The sequence below is a fragment of the Dysidea avara genome, chromosome 9 (genome assembly GCF_963678975.1).
Source record: "Dysidea avara chromosome 9, odDysAvar1.4, whole genome shotgun sequence".
Taxonomy (NCBI): Eukaryota; Metazoa; Porifera; class Demospongiae; order Dictyoceratida; family Dysideidae; genus Dysidea; species Dysidea avara.
This window is the reverse complement of record NC_089280.1, coordinates 31412139-31434961: the sequence shown is the minus strand read 5'-3', so window position 1 is coordinate 31434961 and position 22823 is coordinate 31412139. Positions and strand designations below refer to the sequence as shown.

General features: G+C 38.0%; 1 protein-coding gene across 1 annotated transcript in view; it reads right to left on the bottom strand.

The window, feature by feature from the left end:
• LOC136267013 (receptor-type tyrosine-protein phosphatase delta-like) overlaps nt 1–22823 on the bottom strand; it is a 91958-nt gene that overhangs the window by 3753 nt on the left and 65382 nt on the right. The window contains exons 12-27 of the mRNA XM_066062063.1: nt 22513–22779; nt 22195–22464; nt 21877–22146; nt 21562–21822; nt 21228–21497; nt 20919–21179; nt 20608–20862; nt 18534–18815; nt 6513–6797; nt 6212–6463; nt 5853–6155; nt 5696–5805; nt 5448–5631; nt 5249–5384; nt 4890–5199; nt 4804–4840 (exon numbers count right to left, since the gene is read on the bottom strand). Of these exons, the coding sequence (XP_065918135.1) occupies nt 4804–4840; nt 4890–5199; nt 5249–5384; nt 5448–5631; nt 5696–5805; nt 5853–6155; nt 6212–6463; nt 6513–6797; nt 18534–18815; nt 20608–20862; nt 20919–21179; nt 21228–21497; nt 21562–21822; nt 21877–22146; nt 22195–22464; nt 22513–22779 (3753 nt within the window). The remainder of the gene's footprint in view (nt 1–4803; nt 4841–4889; nt 5200–5248; nt 5385–5447; nt 5632–5695; nt 5806–5852; nt 6156–6211; nt 6464–6512; nt 6798–18533; nt 18816–20607; nt 20863–20918; nt 21180–21227; nt 21498–21561; nt 21823–21876; nt 22147–22194; nt 22465–22512; nt 22780–22823) is intronic.

Sequence of the window (22823 nt, the reverse complement as noted above, 5' to 3'; positions counted from 1 at the left end):
CCAATGAAGCCCAGGATTCAAGATCTTTGTACCAGGTGAGCATTCGTATAGGTATCTGTGCATTCCTATGATTTGTAGATTCAGTAAAAACACCTCCAGGAAAGTCAATGTAGAAGCTACTGAGTGATAAAAATGAAGCTGGATTAACGACTACCACACATACACTAGCTTACATTACAAAATTATTTGTATGATATATTTATCAAAAGTTTAATAAGCAATTCATACACTAACATGCTGTGACTGGGCTTTAAAGTCTACAAGGCAGCTGAGTTAGCCATCAAGTACTGCTCAGGATATGCATATGAGCTGCCGTGAGTTTATATGAGATGCAAAATGATTACGTTAACCTGTGAAAGCAAAAGTCCGAGCCCAAGTTGCCAAGTCATTACACGGACAAGGCCATGGGGGTTTAAATGGTGCGTTTTAGATGACTCCAAAATTACTGAAATCAGTAAATATTGTTGTTTTGTGAAGTATTGTGTTGAGCTGCTACTCGGCTACATAAAAGGGCTTCCTTTACACTGATCATATATTACAGTACATATTTCTATCCGCATAAAAATGAAGAGTTTCGTCTTCAGCAAGTAGATTAGCCAGTTGGCTGAAATCCTCTTTGCTACACTACTGTTGGCAAAGTAAGCTATGTTTATCTAGCTGAGTAAGTTAGAAACAGTTACATAGCCATCGGACACTACACAAACTAGGTGTAGTTTTGGTTTGTAAACATCATGTGCTTGTTATTAGGCTAATCTAAACCAAAACCGTCAAGCTGTAAAAAAAAGTGTGGCCCCCAGAAAGGCAAGGGTGAAAAATGTTGTGAAATCAAAAGTGGCAGCCAAGAAATGGTTGTGCTGGTAGGTTAATGGCAGATATTTTAACAAAGACATTTCAGGTGAATTTGTGTTGCCTCCTCCAAGTTTCACTAGGATTTGGCACAAAATCCACCTGAATTGTCATTATTAAACGCTGCCAACTTGGATTTCACATTTTTACACCATGACTTTTTGGGGGGCACACCCTTTTTTTACAGCTTAGCTGTTTTGGATTAGATATCATTTCTTTTTGTATTGCAAGCCACAAAACCAGCCATAAGTTGGCTTTGGTGTTACCTATTAACTCAGTAGCTTTATTTTCTTTACTACAGGAATTGGTAAACAAGAGAAGCAATTGTAATAATGTGTGCATAGGTTTTTATCTGATAAATATTTGTATATTTAATACTGAATAAAATGAATAATTACCACTAAGGTGACTTATTACATAACTGAACTGTAGCTGAACTCTCATTGTTTCTTGCTGAACTCTCTACAGGGTGACTTAAAGTTAGTTGAACTCTTGTTTCTAGCTGATCTCTCTACAGGGTAACTTGTTCCTAGCGAACGCTCTACAGGGTGACTTGAAATGTAGTTAAACTCTCTACAGAGTGACTTGATCAAGCTGATCTTTCTACAGTTTCCAGCTGATCTCTCTACATGGTGATTTGTTTCCACTGCTCTCTGTATAGAGTGACTTGTTTCTAGCTGATCTCTTTACAGGGTGACTTTTTTCTCTACAGGATGACTTGATCAAGCTGATTTCTCTACAGGGTGATTTGTTTCCAGCTGATCTCTCTACAGGGTGACTTGTTTCTAGCTGAAATCTCTACAGGGTGGCTTGAAATGTACCTGAACTCTCTACAGGGTGACTTGATCAAGCTGATCTCTTTACAGAGTGATTTGTTTGTAGTTAATCTCTATATAGGGTTACTTGTTCTAGCAGATTTCTCTTTAGGGTGACTGCTCTATTAGAGTGACTACTTTATTAGAGTATCTCGATCTCACACTTGCTAAACCGAGTTTAATTTCATGTTATAACTCTGTGGCTTTAAATCTGATTCTTCCAAACTATTGAAGGGCCTTTCTAAGGTGATTAATCCATTTGTACACTGATTTTCAAATCATTCCACTGAGTGGTTTGTCTGGTAGGCGTGGCATGTATTGGCTTTTTTTAATTAGCTAATCTTGATCATGTAATTGTTACGCAATGTTGGATTTTTCATTCTATCTTCGTAGTCTGTGCCTCAATTTCTTTCAAACGACAAAAGGTTTGAGGTTCAATAATTAACCTATCCATGTACTGATTTTCAGCTTCTTCCCATAAGAGGTTTACCCTGTAGGTGTGACAACTATTGGTGTTATTTTTCATGAATAATCACTAATAACTCCTTGGCTGCTAACTGTATTCCAGCCCAACTTTGTACCAACAAGCACCTTTATACCCCCTTTCTGTGTGCCAAATTCCAAGGTAATCGGATATTGCATTTGCACTTTATGGTAGTTTTTGTAAGTGTGCAAAAAATTGAAGAAAAGAAAAAAAAACAGGCAAGTTTTGAAGTCACATATCTCAGGAATGCTTGAAGCAATTTTACTGTCATTTGATTTGTAAAGTACTAACGTTGGTGGGTGTGTCCACAGCAAAAGTCATGCTGTTTCATGAAGGCAGCATGGAGTTACGAATGCATACAAATCCTGTTTTCTTTCTTCCTGTCAATATACTCATGGTGTTGCATGCTGGCTTCTTGGGCCGCACGACACACTACTGTGTGTTTTGATTATTAACAATAATCATAATAATTTTAATCTTCAACTATTAGCTAAACCATATAGACTGGGCTGCTGTTATCTATGGCTAAGGCTACATGTAATAGTTGTAACACAGGTACAAGGGCTTTGCCTGATATGTATGCTAAACAACCTGAGGGCTGAGGGAATATATATCAAGCAAAAGCCTGAATGCCCCCATGTTACTGCTAATATGTAACACTTCCAATTTGTATCAAGCTATTAGCCTTTAGAATGGGTAATCAATCACCCAAACTAATACGAGTGCAACCACTGGATATGTTATATGCATGCCTAAATGATTCGATTATGAGTCGGCAGCTGGGACGTTCTGACTACATTTAGTTATGATGAATGGACTAATCGCAGAGATATTATGGAGAATTTCAATTACACCAGTTCAATGTTTAATCAGTACTACTGAATTGTTTGTGGAATAATTACAGAGTGTTTACTAAAAGTCTAGATGGATAAGCTTGCTTGTAGAATGATTACTTCGTGTAGAGTGTCAATTTTGTGTTATCAGCAATGGGGGCGTGGCCCAGATTCAAATATGTATGGAGACACATGGTGAATAAGCCATAGCACTGCTCAGTCCAATGGTTTTCAACTCGTATGATAGCAAGGATAACAAATACTTTCCATCTAAGTGGTTTTCATGGCCAAATCCAAGTCGTGCATATTAATCACACAAGTATTAATAGATTCCCACAATCAATTTTGGCCTTAATGTCTATTATAATCATTGCCCAGTTGTATATTCAGATGTAGCCTGGGAAAAGTTGCTAACTGGTGGGCTGTATTGTGAATGTAGCTTGGGTGGTTCCTTTGATCTGAGGTATGAAGTGATACATTGTACTGTTGTAGTTTGACAGAGGCTTGCACTGAAATATACTCCATTTTTCCAGCGATGCATTTGCATTCTCTTTTACGTTGCATTTTTACAAACGTAACATAAATGCAAAGAAAACTTTTTTGGCTGCTATTGTATATACATAGTACCAATATATTGCATAGTTTATATCTATTATATACACAGTTTGGCATATCTGCCACATTACCACATTACATGCATAATAGCATATGAATTCAGTAAATAGGTACTATACTTTGTTTGACCTCTAACTGTTAAACTACATAGCACTGCTTTCAATTATTATTCATTTGTAAAGCCACAAGCTTTATTTCTTAGCAGACTAGTTTTATACCTTAGTTTTATTACTACACTCGGGGCTTTAAAAGTTGTATTTTAAAAGCATATTCATAAAAGCAAGAATTTTTGGAGAATCCAATGAAGAAGCACCTGCTGCATGCAAAAATTGCATCATCATTAATCATTATTTTATAAAAAGGTAAGCAGGTTATGGTAAGAGTTGAATGCTGTTTTCAGCATTTCCTTCAATAGGCAAGAAACTCCTTATAGTTTGTTTGTGTTCACCTGAGCCCTCGTTTCTTGTTAATAACTCTTGTTACATGGGCCAGCTGCCCAAACATTTAGTAGCGCTGTGAAGCCCTTTAAACGCCGGAACTATTAATCAAAAAAGTGCTTTGATGCGGGCAAGAACAAGTGAGTTATAAGGCTTTAAAAATATCCCATACATTTAGTATGGACGATTCAGGCGCACAACATGTTTACAATATGAAAACATGCTTGTTCCTGTACAAAACCATTGAGAGTGAACACATGTTCACTTCTTTGATATTCATATTTGGCGGGGGCTCAGGTGAACGCGTACCGACTATAGTTGCCTACAAACAGTATGGATGTACCTTTTCCTCCTGCAGTTACCTGTTTATAATTAATTTTGTTGATAAAACTTGATATGAAAGTTATGGTATTGCAACAGTCCTACACAGCTGCATACAACATTCAAATTAGCCTCTTTAAGGTTATACCTGTTTGAAACATGGTGGTGCTCAATACACATGTAGTAGGCATGGCTTTACAAAAGGGACCAAAAACTGCAAGAATATGTATAGGCAAAAAAAATTGGTTGATGTGATACACATTTGTAGAAAATGACAATGGTCACTATTTTCATTATAAATATCTAAATAAACAAAAAAAAATCATCACAGAAACCCAAATAATGCATTTGCTTTTTTTTTGCCTGGATTGGCCTATAGACTGAAGTTCCCATTAATGAGTCACAAATGAGGTCAAAAATTTGGTACTGTAGTGACTACACTAGCAACTTACCAGGCTTTTGCAAATCAGTTGTGAATGAAATTTCATTCTATATCAAAAAGCATATTATTCAATGAAAATAAACAAACACTATTTACCTCTAGTGTGCTGTCAGCTGAAAATACACGGAAGAAATATTCAAAATCTTCTTCTACTTCTCTGTTATAAAAAACATGACCATAAGGATCAGTAGTGTTATCCCCAGCTCCCAGGAAGTAGCCCATTGTGTTACCAGGTACATATTGACTGGCATTCACCACTGCAGCCACATAAACTGATGAAGAAGTTGACATGGATGCATCAATAAGGTCCTTGGTTGTCATCATAGTAACATCATCATGTACTTGTCTGGTTGCAACACTCCCAGATTGATCATTCACATTGTTGACAACCACAATATACAGATGACTGAAATAACATGGCACGTATAACTTTTGACTAACAGTTTAATACTAACCTGAAGGGTCCATTATCTGCAGTAACCACTGGCAATCCAATAGCAAACTTAGTGTTATCTGAGTTATTAGCATTAATGATGACGCTATTTTCTGGGTCTAGCATACTCTGTACGTTTGGTACATGGATTACTGGCTCTATAAAAATACATAAACACAAGTGCCTAATATCAGCAAATCAGCAGATGAAGATTAACTAACCTCCAGCTAATGTTCGTGTAGTGACTATTTCACTCTTTTCCCCCTCCAGTAGTCTACCAGTAGTTCCTATCAACCTGACTGCTGTCACATATACACCGTACTCTGTGTATGGTCTGAGGTTGTCAAGAGTGTATACATATGTGTCATTGATAAATGTAGCATGGAGTACATTATTCAAATATACCTAAGTGACAAAAGCACACATTACTCAAGAACAGGTAGTTTACTCATATAGCATCAATATTTACCACATAGTAATCTATCTTGCCATTAGGATTAGCGGGAACACTCCATGCCAGTTGAAGAGAATTAATGTGTACATTGGTAATATTAATTAATGTTGGGGGTGATGACCGAGCTGTACATACGATAAATTAAATACATAAGATATAACCATATACATACCTTCCACAGTTAGAGTAAATGATGTACCAACATTTCCACTGCTTCGTCTAATATTTCTTACGTTACATGTATATTTGCCACCATCATCATTGCTGACACTACTGATAACAAGCGTGGAGAATGCTGTACGACTATCATCTTCATCAGTTGTTGTTTCATTAAACTCATCTCCTTTTGGTGTCTCCCAAGAGAACATCAAGTTCCTTGGAGCATCTTGATCATTAGTAGCAGTACATGTGATCTGAAACTCTTCATACAACACTACATGAACTTGTTGTGGTAGTTCTTGTACCATGGGAGGACCTAATAGTGTTTGTTAAATAGACAACATACATACATACAAGTTGCTACTAACATACCATATACGGAAATAGTTGCTGGATTAGACTCAACCTGACCACCTGTATTAATAGCCACACACTTGTACACTCCCTCATCTGATTCCTCTATGTCATCAATGCTCAGTGTGGTTGAGTTAGCACCAGACACTACTACACCATCCTTCATCCACTGGTAGACTATGTCAGTACCTAGTGCATTACAAGTGAGCCGTGTTGACCGGTTAACAAATACAGTATCATCATCAGGGTTGGTGAGGATTTGTGGGAGAACTGTAAGTAAAGATTGATAACCTCTACACTTAACAATGAGACAATTTACTTAATAATTCTGCTTCTTTAGATGTAGTGCTATTTCCATCTACGTTAGTAGCTCTACACCGATACTTGCCATTATCAGCTACTCCAGCTCTGTTCAGTGTTAAACTACTACTCACTCCATTACTGAGTGGTGTAACTTGTGTAACATCTGAAGTGTATGATCTTCTGTCCTTTTCCCATGTAATAGTTAGTGAATCACTTCCATTAGCAAAACAATCAAATGTCACTTTGTCATTGTTATTAACCAACTGATTTTGTGGATGTCTCCAGACAAATGGTAGACCAGCTGTAAGGTCAACAGTAAGATAATACTTTCTAAGTACTTTAGGGAGATTTAGGAGCTGGCTGGGGAATTGTAATGCCCAGATAGCAAGATGCAGTGGCAAAGTCCCCATACACTATGTACTTAAACTTACACATGTCTAAACATTACAAGAAACTTTTGTTAGATAGGGTGTATGAGTTAATGATCAAATTGATTGCTCTTTAGATGAAGGTACAAGGGGCACTTCCTTTCGATCCTAGGGATATTTCCAGGAGGATTTTGCAGGTGTACAAAGACTGAGATACGTATCCCATTAGATCAACCCTACAGTTGCTTAATGATACATGCATGTGATGTACGGTACTGCCCAAGCACAATGTCGCACTTGCTCTTACACGCAGCTTTGCTTGAGATTTTAAAAATTGCTAATTAAGGGGTGTGGCAACTGTTTCGCTCAGATTCTCTTGAGTAAAACAGCTGTCACACTGTCTCGCAAGTGAAACAGTTGTCACACCCTTTAATTAGTGATTTTTAAAATCTCCAGCAAAGTGGCATGTGCGAGCGAGTGCGACATTGCGCTTGGGCAGTACCGTAGTAACTCATACTGTATATGTGACCGGATCTGTGAAAAGTGGTTTTATTGCCCAGATTTTCAAAACCTGTTTTTTAACATTTATACATTTTTAAAGTATGTACAGTACCTGTTTGCAAAGTTTCAGCACCATCCATCACTCTACTGCAAAGTTATTCATCAATCAAACATTCCTCTGTTTCAAAACATATTGAAGAATGGATTTTCCTTCAAATGTCATTTTTACTTGCATATATATTACTTGTAAACAAATCAGCAGCAAATTTACCACAAATTAGTTTTATTACTGCTGCATAGTGCATGAAATTTCTGTTTCTGTGTACGTGAAAATGAAAGACATGGCTGACTGTAACGATAAGTTGTAGTGAATTATCCTTGAGGTTATTAGACTATAGTACAGGTCACTCAGTCATCTGCATGCCCTCAAGCAATTTTGTAAATGACAAACAATTATTATTGCTAATAATAACACAAACACACACTGCAATACTTGCATGGTTCCTTTTTCATGGCTTACTGTAGCATGCATCACTGCTGAACAAAGCAATTTTTTTTGTCTTAAGTAGATAACTGGAACATGCCAGCTAACTTTTGCCATCATGAATTACCAAGTAGGCAGCTATTCCTAATTCTTGGCAGTATCAAACACTTAAACTTTACTTTTGCCTTTAACATTTATTGCTAGTACCAAGAGTTCATAATATAAAAAGTACTCGTCTTCTCTGTGTCACGAAATATTTTGTGCAAGTAGTAGACTGTTGGTGCATCTAGCTCAAAGTCTACAGCATTACTCTGGTTACTAATACCCACCGAACAACTATTTTTGTGGTGTCATAGAAATTTCAGTGTGATAAGCTTAGAACCTACATATTCACCTGTTCTTAATTGCTCTCTTACCACACTCATGTTGTGGCTATAAAGGTATCTTTGCAATGCTTAGTCTATTATAGGTTAGACATTGTGACCAATGAGAACAAAGTGATTTAGTAACCCCTTAGGCCCTTAATAGCTCCCTCACTGTGCTCAGGATGCTACAACCTTAGGTTTCTAAATTGCTTAGTTCCCTTGGTCTTGGTGTCTTAACTTTTATATGAAAAGAAATGTGTTGTGGTTATATGTAGCACTATCCATATAGAAAGTTTAAAGTTCATTGTTTGTACTTGAATAGCTATAATATTCAACCGTCACATTGACCTGTATTATGATGCACTAAAGCTCTAGGAAGCAGTGTTATAGTCTGTATTTAACCCTTAAACCCGCATAATCCAGAAAACTGGATTTTCGTCTGATCACTTTGAAAAACACATTCTATCAATTGGCAAAGAGTAAGCTATCTGTCTGTATATAAACTTTCAACATATAAACAAGGAACTCACCCACTATGACATGCTGAATCATTTTACGTCCTTCCACGTTCTATCGTCGTTGTGCTCATCCAACAGTGACATTATCACGTGATATCTATATATTACAGGTTTTTGCAATTGAATTCGTCGCCTTTGCAATTGAATTCGTCCCGTTTGCAATTGAATTCGCCGGTATTGCAATTGAATTCGTCCCGTTTGCAATTGAATTCGTCGGTATTGTAATTGAATTCATCGGTTTTGCAGTTGAATTAGTCGGTTTTGCAATTGAATTCGTCCCGTTTGCAATTGAATTCGTCGGTTTTGCAATTGAATTCGTCCCGTTTGCAATTGAATTCGCCGGTATTGCAATTGAATTCGTCCCGTTTGCAATTGAATTCGTCGGTTTTGCAATTGAATTCATCGGTTTTGCAGTTGAATTAGTCGGTTTTGCAATAGAATTCGTCGCGTTTGCATTACAATTCGTCATAAACAAAATGGCTCCAAGAAACCAACCCGTTCATTAAGAGATGAACTATTCATGCCTTGGAGAGTTACACTTGAGACACTAGAAGGTAATTGAAGCTGGTAGTACGCGAAGCTGATAGCTGTCTGACTAGTTAATTAGCTTGCTCGCGAGTGACCACACCCATCGCGAATGGCGTAGTAGAGTTTGGAATGTTGCTGGAGAGGCTGTAGAGGAAGAATTATTGCCTTATATAGAGTTGTTTACTACTGTTGAACTTGAACAAGTTCTTGTAGCAGCTGCTACACCATGTTTTCGTGTTTGCTCCAGCTGCCATTCTTGTTACGGACGAATTTAACTGCAAAAGCGACGAATTCAATTGCAAAACCGACGAATTCAATTGCAAACGGGACAAATTCAATTGCAAAACCGACGAATTCAATTGCAAACGGGACGAATTCAATTGCAAAAGCGACGAACTCAATTGCAAACGGGACGAATTCAATTGCAAAGTCGCCGAATTCAATTGCAAAAACCTGTAACTGAATCGCCATCATGTGAGGAGTAACATAACACCAAGCAAAAGTTGATACGACGACGTATGGCCGAGTTATGGCCTTTTGTACAACGTTATGTGAAGAAGGAAGACGGAGGGATAGTTTTTTTAACTCTTTCAAAGTGAAGTGAGTGTCTCTGGGCTGGATGGACACAATGAAGTATGGGACCATTCAAAACAGTGAATAAGATGGTGTTTGTCATTTTTAGATAGCTTTAACAGTTTTTGTGTTATAGAGTTTAGTTTTACAAGGCATGCATGCAATCCAGTTTACTGGATTGTACATTGTCAGTGCTTGCGTTTTATAAAACAGCTGCGGGTTTAAGGGTTAATGCGCCTCCTGATGAAAGAATTCTTTTATGTGGATTTTGTCAAAATGATACTGGAGTAGTGGTACTTGTAAAGCTGATTACGAGTAGGTGGATGGTACAGATTTTTATCAAAGAAATACTGCTGATGTTCATGTGATAGTACATTTGGTATCACCAAAGAAGGAAACTGGGAAGATAGATGAATCTTTAGTAAGTTGATTTCTTTCATACCTAGGTACAGTGCTAAGATACCAACTCTCAAGTAATAGGTACCTGGTTGGACTTGCGCTGTAGACAACATTTTTTCGAGTTTTTTTTTACTACTACTTTTAGGAACACATTTTTATGAAGGCCTTGACTGCTTTTTAGGGTATTTGAGTGTTCTATTAGAGTACATTGATCTTTATCCCAGTTTTCAGCCCCACTCCAAGAAGGATAATTGGTGTGATATCATCCTGATGGGGGGCTAAGCCCCCCTCAGCAGATGGAGGGAGGGCCTCAGCCCCTTCCGCCACCTATGCATGATTACTATGGCTGAATTAGACTTACCAAGATTTTTCTACCCAGTATGTTTCCAGCAAGTCATTCTTTTATTTGTACAAGGCTGCTACCTTATCATACAAGCACTGTAACGACATGGTCAACAAACAGTATTTATAAGCAGCGCTACTTGTTGTAGCTATACTGCAAGCAAAGGTTTGACTTAACACACAGGTGCACACTTCCTGGCTATAATTTAGGCAAGTAGTTAACATCACAAAGAATTGGAGTGACAAAGAGAAGGCACTTACTCTAACAGTACACATTGCATGAGACAAACACACAGGCAAATAAAACCAATTGGCCTGCCCGTGCCTACCCTATACCTATCAAATGTAACCGGATCTGCGAAAACAGAACATAATCACATTTTTCCGAATTCCTGTTTATTAAATGTGACCATCTCAGCAAAAACCCGACTTGTTCGCACAAGCATGCCTATTTAGAAAAACAAAATTTAAAAATAATTCGTAAAATTACGCATGCTACAAAGAAAAATACGCAAGTTTATATCGGGCCAGTATTCGAAGAAGGAAGACTCAAATCAATTAAAACTATATACCATCATATTCGCCTGCTCATGGATAGTTTGAAACTCTTTATTTCGTTTCTGTAGCTTCAACGGTATGCGTGTCACATGCATTTCTTTACGATGCGGTAAACGTAAACAAGATCGTCATCGTTTCTTCTACCAAACCGCTTTCATATCATTATTCGCAAGTGCCTACAGGACTAACACTATACCTTAGCTGATGTGCTGCTCCATAGTGAACATTATAAGCCAAATTGCAATGTTTTAGACTAATCCAAACAGAAGTTATGACTGCAAATGTAAGCGTCTGTAGTTTATTTTCAGTATAGTCACTGTACAAATTGATTATCTTACTCTTCCTACTGTCTAGTGCTATAATTTCAAAACTACACACCACAAAAGGCTGAAATTTTGGTGATCCATTCCTTGGACACTGCTAATAATGCTGAGTAAATAAAAAAATTTATTGTGCGAACAAGTTGGGTTTTTGCTGAGACAGTCACAAATATTTATAATCTATGTATGTAGCCAAGTGTACCCACTGGCAAAACTTCAACTTCATATGCCAATAACTTTGGGAGTTACAGCCCTACAAAGTAGCAACAGAAAAATCGATTTGTACAGCAGGTATAGGGATAATTTATTACAGGCGCTTACAAAAACGGTTGTAACTTACCAATAGATTGAGGTACGGAGCTAAACATTTCACCATCATGTTCGCCATGAAGAGGGGAATGAATTATTGGGCAAGTTTGTCTTTTACTTGCCCTTCTTCACTGCATACTAATGCAAATTCGTGAAGAAAAATCAATTGCATATGATTGCTTTGACATGATGTAAACAAATACTCATAACTTACGTGTCCTTGGGTCTACTGCAACGAAACAAAAATTTTCCAACTCCTCTTGAGCAGGCAAATATATATACGATAATATCTAGGTTTTTATTGCTAGTCCCTTCCTTCACTAAAAAAGAGGGATTAAAAAAAATTACGGAAGTTTTCAATAATACGTAAGTATTTCACCCAATGTATTCAATGCTTTATACTGTAAATTTAGGCTTGTGCGATTATGTCCCTTTTTCGCAGATCCGGTCACAAATGTGCTACTATATACTTTTCCAACAGTCCATATGCTGTGAAGCAATACCAGGATGCTATGAACTTAATATGAGAAAAAAAAGTTGAGTATGCACCAAACGGTACATTAAAAAACTTTTTTTTTTAAAGTTTTGACACTGGCAGGATTCGAACCTTCACCTTACACAGCAGTAACCGAAACAACTTCAGGGAGGTGCTTTACCAGCTGAGCTGTTTATTGAGTAGGTATAGCAATGGAATGCGGCTGAAGTTGTCTCTACATTGTGGCCTTCAGTGGGGCAATTTGAAACAGTGGAAATGGAAACTGGAAATGGTCAAATCTTCATATAAATGTATCATAGAGTAAAACCTTTGTATAGTGGCCTCTTAAAGAAAGACCACCTTCTTATAAAGACCACCTACAAAGACAATTTTGTAATTAGATCTCAAAGATGGCTATATACTGAACTTATAAGACCACTTCATGGTCACTTTTTATAAAGACCACCCTCTTTACAATGACCACCTCTCACACTGTAATGATACCTACGTAGGTTCCAAACATCTGCATGTTTCGTGACTTATCAAAACAGCTAAGCCAACTAAAAACACTACACTCTTAAGGTCATCATCTCCTTAAGAGACCTCAGTTTTTGTTGATACAATAGGTGCAGTGTACAGTGGAACCTGTCTATAACGGTCACCTTGGGACCAGATATATCTGGCCTTTATATACAGGTGGCTGTTATAGAGAAAACCTGTATAAGGTGGTCAGCAGCATTTTAGTGGCTTGACCGTAATTATCATTAAGAGGCTCGCGCCAACCGCAATACAGTCTGAATATTTAGTACAGAAAGGGTAAGGTGAGTCTATGAATGTTGGTTATAGCTATTGAATATGCTTAAGAAATAAAGCCTGATTGATTATATAGTATTCATTGAAAGGTAGGAAGTGTGATAATTGTGCATTAACTGAAACGGTGCCGTGGTACCAGGAAATTGGCTAAACAAGCCACCATAAAAGGTAGTGACCGCTATACGAAGGAGAAAGTTATGTATATAGTGATTCATAGGCAAATTGTTGGTTGGCCGTTATACGCGTTAGACAGGTGACCGCTTAATGCAGACCACAATGCATACATTTGTATGGGAAAATATTTGGGACCTCGTGACCATGGCTGTTATGCAGAGGTGACCGCTTAATCCAGGTGACCGTAACACAGGTTCCACTGTACTAGGCACATTTTACTTGCATGGACTAAGGATATGACACATTCTGGTACAAACTAAGCGATAATACGTAGTAGTAAAGTGGGGACCAAAATCTGGAAGATGTCATTGACTCTTTTCTATGAGTCATGAAATACATGTTTGAAGTTTATCAAATACTACCATGTAAAGAGGTGGTCTTTATAAAAGATGACCATGAAGTGGCCTTACCTATCTTTAGAACCTAATTACAATGCAGTTTTTGTATAGAAGTGGTCTTTGTACAGAGGTAATCTTTAAAGGTGACAGGTTTTACCCTAAGACCATAAGAGCCCAGCTGTTTTGATAAAGTCATGAAATAGATGCTTGGAATCTTAGATGTTATTACAATCTAATCCAAAACAGCCAAGCTGTAAAAAAAGAGTGCGGCCCTGAGAAAGGCTATGTTGAAAAAAGATGTGAAATCCAAGGTGGCGGCCAAGAAATGGCTTTGATGGTAGGTTAATGGTAAAAATTTTAATAACGACAATTCAAGTGAATTTTGTGCCAAGACCAAGCGGCACCAAATTCACTGAATTGTTGTTATTAAAATTTTTACCATTAACCTACCATCACAGCCATTTCTTGGCCGCCACCTTGGATTTCACATCTTTTTTCAACATAGCCTTTCTCAGGGCCGCACTCTTTTTTTACAGCTTGGCTGTTTTGGATTAGATTTCACTTCTTTTTGCATTTGTATACCCCAAAGCCGGCCTATGGCCGGCTTTAGGGCTTTTTAACCTGTCATTTTTTTCTTTACTACAGGAAGAAGAAAAGATGAAGCAGGGTGATTTCTTTGTAGCTGACCTCTCTGCAAGGTGATCCTTCTAGCTGATCCCTCTACCGGATAACTTGTTTGTAGCTGAACTCTCTACAGGGTGATTTGTTTGTAGCTGAACTCTCTACAAGGTAACTTCTTCTAGCTGATCTTTCTACAGGGTGATTTGTTTGTAGCTGAATTCTCTACAGGGCGATTTGTTTGCAGCTAAACTGCTGAACTCTCTACAATGTAACTTCTTCTAGCTAAACTCTCTACGGGTGGCTTGTTTCTAGCTGATCTCTCTACAGGGTGACTTGTTTGTAGCTGAACTCTCTACAAGGTGATTTGTTTGTAGCTGAACTCTCTACAAGGTAACTTCTTCTAGCTGATCTTTCTACAGGGTGATTTGTTTGTAGCTGAATTCTCTACAGGGCGATTTGTTTGCAGCTAAACTGCTGAACTCTCTACAATGTAACTTCTTCTGGCTAAACTCTCTACGGGTGGCTTGTTTCTAGCTGATCTCTCTACAGGGTGACTTGTTTGTAGCTGAACTCTCTACAAGGTGATTTGTTTGTAGCTGAACTCTCTACAAGGTAACTTATTCTAGCTGATCTTTCTACAGGGTGATTTGTTTGTAGCTGAATTCTCTACAGGGCGATTTGTTTGCAGCTAAACTGCTGAACTCTCTACAATGTAACTTCTTCTAGCTAAACTCTCTACGGGTGGCTTGTTTCTAGCTGATCTCTCTACAGGGTGACTTGTTTGTAACTGAACTCACTACAAGATGATTTGTTTGTAGCTGAACTCTCTACAAGGTAACTTATTCTAGCTGATCTTTCTACAGGGTGATTTGTTTGTAGCTGAATTCTCTACAGGGCGATTTGTTTGCAGCTAAACTCTCTACATGGTAGTTTCTTTGTAGCTGAACTCTCTACAATGTAACTTCTTCTAGCTGAACTCTCTACATGGTGACTTGTTTGTAGCTGAACTCTCTACAGGGTGATTTGTTTGTAGCTGAACTCTCTACAATGTAACTTCTTCTAGCTGACCTTTCTACAGGGTGATTTGTTTGTAGCTAAATTCTCTACAGGGCGATTTGTTTGCAGCTGAACTCTCTACAAGGTAGCTTCTTTGTAGCTGAACTCTCTACAATGTAACTTCTTCTAGCTGAACTCTCTACGGGTGGCTTGTTTCTAGCTGATCTCTCTACAGGGTGACTTGTTTCTAGCTGACCTTTCTACAGGGTGATTTGTTTGTAGCTGAATTCTCTACATGGTAGTTTCTTTGTAGCTGAACTCTCTACAATGTAACTTCTTCTAGCTGAACTCTCTACAGGATGACTTGTTTCTAGCTGATCTCTCTACAGGGTGACTTGTTTGTAGCTGAACTGTCTACAGGGTGGTTTGTTTGTAGCTGAACTCTCTACAAGGTAACTTCTTCTAGCTGAACTCTCTACAGGATGACTTGTTTCTAGCTGATCTCTCTACAGGGTGACTTGTTTGTAGCTGAACTCTCTACAGGGTGATTTGTTTGTAGCTGAACTCTCTACAAGGTAACTTCTTCTAGCTGAACTCTCTACATGGTGACTTGTTTCTAGCTGAACTCTCTACAATGTAACTTCTTCTAGCTGAACTCTCTACGGGTGGCTTGTTTCTAGCTGATCTCTCTACAGGGTGACTTGTTTCTAGCTGAACTCTCTACAGGGTGATTTGTTTGTAGCTGAACTCTCTACAAAGGTAACTTCTTCTAGCTGACCTTTCTACAGGGTGATTTGTTTGTAGCTGAACTCTCTACAAGGTAACTTCTTCTAGCTGATCTTTCTACAGGGTGATTTGTTTGTAGCTGAACTCTCTACAGGGCGATTTATTTGCAGCTGAACTCTCTACATGGTAGTTTCTTTGTAGCTGAACTCTGTACAATGTAACTTCTTCTAGCTGAACTCTCTACAGGATGACTTGTTTCTAGATGATCTCTCTACAGGGTGACTTGTTTGTAACTGAACTTTCTACAGGGTGATTTGTTTGTAGCTGAACTCTCTACAAGGTAACTTCTTCTAGCTGATCTTTCTACAGGGTGATTTGTTTGTAGTTGAATTCTCTACAGGTGATTTGTTTGCAGCTGAACTCTTTTACATGGTGGTTTCTTTGTAGCTGAACTCTCTACAAAGTGACTTCTTCTAGCTGATCTATCTACAGGATGACTTGTTCCTAACTGAACTCTCTACAGTGTGATCTGTTAATAGCGGAACTTTCTACTGGGTGATTTGTTTGCAGCTAAACTCTTTGCATGATTGTTTCTTTGTAACTGAACTCTCTACAAGGTGACTTCTTCTAGCTGATCTCTCTACAGGATGACTTGTTTCTAACTGAACTCTCTACAGTGTGATCTGTTCATAGCAGAACTTTTTACTGGGTGATTTGTTTGTAGCTAAACTCTTTGCATGATTGTTTCTTTGTAACTGAACTCTCTACAAGGTAACTTCTTCTAGCTGATCTCTCTACAGGGCAATTTGTTTGTAGCTGAATTCTCTACAGGGTGATTTATTTGAGCTGAACTCTCTACATGATGGCTTATTTGCAGCTGAACTCTCTATTAGGTACCTTCTTCTAGCTGATCTGACTACAGGGTGACTTGTTTGTAGCTGAATTCCCCACAGAATAACTTACAATGTAATATAACTGAGTAAATTATAAATGCAGCTGAATGCTTTATTAGGGTGACCGTTCTATTAGAGTATCTCGATCTCGCATTTGCTGCACCTAGTTGCCTTTCGAATCATAACTCAGTGATTTGTAATCCGATTCTTCTGTACTACTGCAAGGACTTTCTATGATGATTATTCCAGCTACATACTGATTTTCAGCTCGTTGCTCTAAGCGGTTTGCCTGGTAGATACGAAAACTAATAGTTTTTTTATTCATAAAAATCGATCGCGTAATTTTGACACAGGTTGGGTTTCGTGTCATATCTCCATGGTCTTTATCCCGATTCCTTTCAAACCACACAAAGGCACTCCTACGATGGTTGCTCCAACTACATATCAATTTTCAACTGATTCCTCCAAGGCGTTTGCCCTGTAGGCGTGACAGACCTTCGACCTTATTTTACGCAAATAATCGGTCATAACTCCGTGAATGTTCATCGGATTCCTACCAAAGTTGGTACGGAGATCCGCCTTAATGAGCCCTTTAAGTGTGCCAAATTTCAGCCAAATCCGAGCACGCATTCGTGTTTTATGGCGAATTTTGCGAAGTGTGCGAAATGAAGAAGATGAAGAAGAAGAAGAAAACGAAGAAATTAAAACGAAATTTTGTTCGCTCGTATCTCGGAAATGGCTGGAGCGATTTTCTTCAAATTTGGTATGTAGACTACCCTAACTGGGCGGCACGTCTCCAGTAAATTTGGTTCCAATCGGATTAGGGATCACAGAGTTACATAGGTGTGAAAAGTGCGTTTTCTTTCTTCCTGTTAATATACTCACGGTGTGGCGCGCCGGCTTCTTGGGCCGCACGACACACTATCGTGTGTCTTGATGTGAGAGGTGGTCTTTCAGCAGATTATAAAGTAGTCTTATAAGGTTATCTATCTTTGAGATCGAATTACAATGTGGACTTTGTATGGAGGTGGTCTTTAAGAGATGGCCACTAAAGGTTTCACTCAAGGGTATGTTTATATGACAATTTGACTATTCCTGTTTCCATTTCCACTTTCTGTTTCCAGTTTCCATTTCCACTGTTTCCAATTGCCCTCTTCAACATGTTGTAGCAGACAAAGGAATGTATGTAGAAGCTTGCAATAAACTATGACATAGCCAGATGGTGGGCATTTCATTTCGCATATGAATCGTGTCGATACGTGCACAAATTGCCGAGTAATTGTTGTCAATAGCTGACATATGAAAAACTGTGCCATGAAAATGTGGCATTCAGAAGAAAAAGTTGTCATGGGTAGGAATCAAACCCTGGACCTTTGAACTAACAGTTCTATGTGCTAATATTTTGGCTGTTGTGGTTTAGACAGAAGCGTAGCTCAAGTTTTCCTCTACACCAACACCTTCAATGCTCTGTAGAGAGCGAACAAAAGCACGTAACGATTTGTAACAACAAACTTGGGAGTTGCTAGATGACGAGTACTAAAGTTTGTTAAAGTGCCGTGTTGATACGTACTTTGGTTGTCACGTTAGCGGTGTCACAAGGAAAGAATGCAGATGGACAGACAGACAGACAGACAGACGGCTTTATGTATATATAGATGGTAAGCCAATGATCAGTTATGTATAGTAATCACCACACATATATTGATGCAATGATATAATCATGCATGTACATGTACCTTGAATTGTTAAAATGATATCATTACTCTTCCTGTTTTTACCCCACCCATTAGTCACATTACAATAATACACTCCTTCATCAGATTCAACAAGATTAGGAATTGTTAACATTGCTCCATTAACACCAGACACCTTATTAGGAAGACTGTTAATTCCTTCCTTACTCCATTGATACATAAAGTCTTTCTTATTGTTTGGACCACTTGCTGTAGCAATGAACTGAGCTGTTCCTCCTTCCCCAACCACTGGATTAGTTGGTGTAACGCTGATAGATAATGTATCTGGTGACAGGATATATAAAATTGTGACTAAAAGTCTAAACCACACAACTTACATGTAATTGTAAGTTTTAGTTGCCAACTTAGCATTAATATATAAAAAGCACCATATAACTACACTGAAAAAAAGGAGATTCAAGTTCAGGGTACACTTTATAAATGAAGTACATGACCTAAAATACAACTCTTATTTTAAAAATCAGCATGAACAAATACCATAAAATATGAATGCATATGTGACCAGTTGAGCAAAACCTCGTCACGTTCACACATTCCTCAAATATCTTTTGTAGTTATTAATAGGAACTAATAAGTAGATTATCAAAGTTTCATCCAACTATGTTGGTTATTCTTAACTACACTGAATAGCCTTGAAGGTATAGCACTAAATATTTGGAGCAGCAAGAAATTCAATTTGTGCAGCTACAGTTACAGGCACTTAATTATTTAATCAACTGAAACCAGGGTATGAAGACAGGCCTTGGCTCATCAGGGTATTCACTATAAATAGACGAATCCAGAAAGGTATCACATTTTTCATATAGTTCTCCATGTGTACAAATAAAAACACTATTCCAATAAAATACTACATTTATTTCTACCTCATAAAGGGCCTGTGCCCTTTGGTATACAGACATGAAATAATAAAGATTTTTTTCCATAAACAGATGAATCTGATGGTGTATAGGTTTCATTGCTTACAACAGTACACAGAAGTGATAAAAGCATTTTTAATATTTGTGACCGGATCTGCGAAAACCTGACACAATAGTGCAAGCCTAAATTTCCAGTATAAAACATTGAAAACAATGGGTGAAATTTACTGTATTATTGACAAAATTCTGTAAATTTTTTGAATGCCTCTTTCTTAGTAAAGAAAGGGACTAACAATAAAACCTGGATATCACCTTATTCGTCTACTCAAGAGGAGTTGGAAAATCTTTGTTTGTTGCATTAGACCCAGGGATATGCAACTTATAAGCATCTGTTTATGTCAGGTCAAAGCAATCGCATATGATCAATTTTTCTTCAAGAATTTCACCTTCATATGCAGTAAAAAAAGACGATAAAGGACAAATTTACCCAGTAAATGATTTCCATATCCATGGTGAAGACAATGGTGAAAATGTCAGTCCAGTATGCCAATCCGTTCATACGTTATAACTGTTTTAGTACACACCTGTAATTTATTTTCCCTATACTTGCTGTACAAATTAATTTTTCTGTTATTGCTACTTTGTAGGGCTGTAACTCCAAAAGTTATTGGCATAAGAGGCTGAACTTTGCCAAGGGTGCACTTGGCCAAGTGATTATGAATATTTAATAAACAGGAATTCGAAAAATGTGCTTTTGTATCAGGGTTTTTGCAGATCTGGTCACATTTTTGTAGCACACATATTTTATAGCAAAATACAGTATTGCAAACATAGTGGGTTTTTGCTCAGATGATCAGTCACATATGTATGACTAGTTCATGTAAGAAATATAACATTACAGATATCATCAAACTGTTAAGGATATGTAAACACACATGCACAAACAAACACTAAAAATGCAGCACACATTTAATGCAATTGCTCCTGATCTGCTTGAAAGTGAAACCATCCCCTACTTAACATTTTCTTCAAGCAAAAGTGCTGACTTTGCTGAAACATACTGAGTGCTCACTATGTTTCAATGCACACTTAAACCAACAAACTAGGTGACTCACATATACACAGCATGCCTCACAGATTGTTTTGAAAATAATGATGAAGATTGTGCGTGCTTAATTGATTATGGTGGATTCCCTCACCATTCACTGTCACTCTAGCTCTATTAGACTCCACACTAATTTCCTTCTTGTTAGCCATACAATAATACATTCCCTCATGACGTGGAGTAGCTCTAGTAATAGTGAGTGTGTTACTATTCCTTCCTTTTGATTTGGAGGGGAGACTACCACCATCACGATGCCATGAGTATGTCACATCATTAACAGATGCTGAACAAGTTAATGTGACATCTTGTAATGCTATAACCGTAGTACTTGATGGGTGAGTAGTTATTTCTATGGGGAACAATGCATTCATGCATACTGAATATGCAAAAAAAATAGCTCCATACTTAAAACTGTAACAGTAGCAACACTTGATTTTGTCCCACCAGCTTCATTGGACACTACACACCTATACTGTTGTGACTCTTGTAAGTTACTAACAGCAAGGTTATTACTACTACTAATATTACTCCATTGTCCTCCATTAATATTCCTAGTCTGCCATTGATATGTAATTGATCCTCTACCAGTTCCCTCACAATTCAGAGTAACACTCATACTAACAGTTGTCAACTGACTGGTGGGATGAGTTGTGATATTGGGAGGACCTGTGGACACTTGCGTCATCACGTCTTACCTGTTAAGACAATACTCACCATACACATTCACAGTAGTACTATTAGACACAACTGATCCAGCCTCATTGCTCACTCTACACCTGTACATGTACTCTCCAATAGTCAGTGTTGTATCAGTAGTGTATGATGTTGTGTTATCATTACTAACAGTAGTCCAACTACTACCAGAACTTCTTCTCTCCCAGGAATATACTAGCACTCCTAGACTACTAGCTCTACACATGAGAGTGATACTTCTTCCCAATGGTACATCACCACCTGTTGGGTGATCTGTGATCTCTGGAGGACCTAAAAAGTTGTATTAGCATTTATCTATTTTATCACCATTTATTTAAGTGTTTGATCAACATACCATAGACAGTCACAGTAGCAGCAGAAGACATCACTGAAAATGATCCTTTCTTTACTGTGCATGCATACCTTCTACTACCATGATTCATTCTAACCTTGGAAATTATTAGTATACTAGTGTCATCAGTTGATGATTGCCCTGTAATATTTCTACCATTACGTGTCCATGAGAATGTCACATCAGATGATACTGATGATGTACATGTTAAATTGACTGATGAACCAACTGGGACTAGTTTGTCTTGAGGATAAGTAGTTATTTCTAAATCATGTGTATATCATTATAATCAAACAATCTGCATAAATACATACTCACTTAAAACAGTAACAGTAGCAACATTTGATGATGTCCCACCAGCTTCATTGGACACTACACACCTGTACTGTTGTGACTCTTGTAAGCTCCTCACAACATGTATCCTGTTATTACTATTACTAATATCACTCCACTGTCTTCCTCCATTAATATTCCTAGTCTGCCATTGATATGTAATTGATCCTCTACCAGTTCCCTCACAATTCAGAGTAACACTCATACTAACAGTTGTCAACTGACTGGTGGGGTGAGTTGTGATAGTGGGAGGACCTGTGGACACTCGTGTCATCATGTCTTACCTGTTAGGACAATACTCACCATACACATTCACAGTAGTACTATTAGACACAATGGATCCAGCCTCATTGCTCACTCTACACCTGTACATGTACTCTCCAATAGTCAGTGTTGTGTCAGTAGTGTATAATGTTGTGTTATCATTACTAACAGTAGGCCAACTATTACCAGAAATTCTTCTCTCCCAGGAATATACTAGTGTTCCTAGACCACCAGCTCTACACATGAGAGTGATGCTTTTACCCATTGGTACATCACCACCTGTTGGGTGATCTGTGATCTCTGGAGTACCTGTGGACACTTGTGTCATCATGTCTTACCTGTTAGGATAATGCTCACCATACACATTCAGATTTGCACGATTAGACCTCACTGATCCAGCCCCATTTCTTACTACACACCTATATCTGTACTGTCCAACTGCCATGTTTCTATTAGTAGTGTATGATGGACTGTTAGCATTGTTAATAGCGGTCCAACTACTACCAGATCTTCTCTCCCAGGAATATACTAGTGTTCCTAGACCACTAGCTCTACACATAAGAGTAATGCTTCTTCCCATTGCTACATCACCACCTGTTAGTTGATCTGTGATCTCTGGAGTACCTGTGGACACTTGTGTTATCATGTCTTACCTGTTAGGACAATAC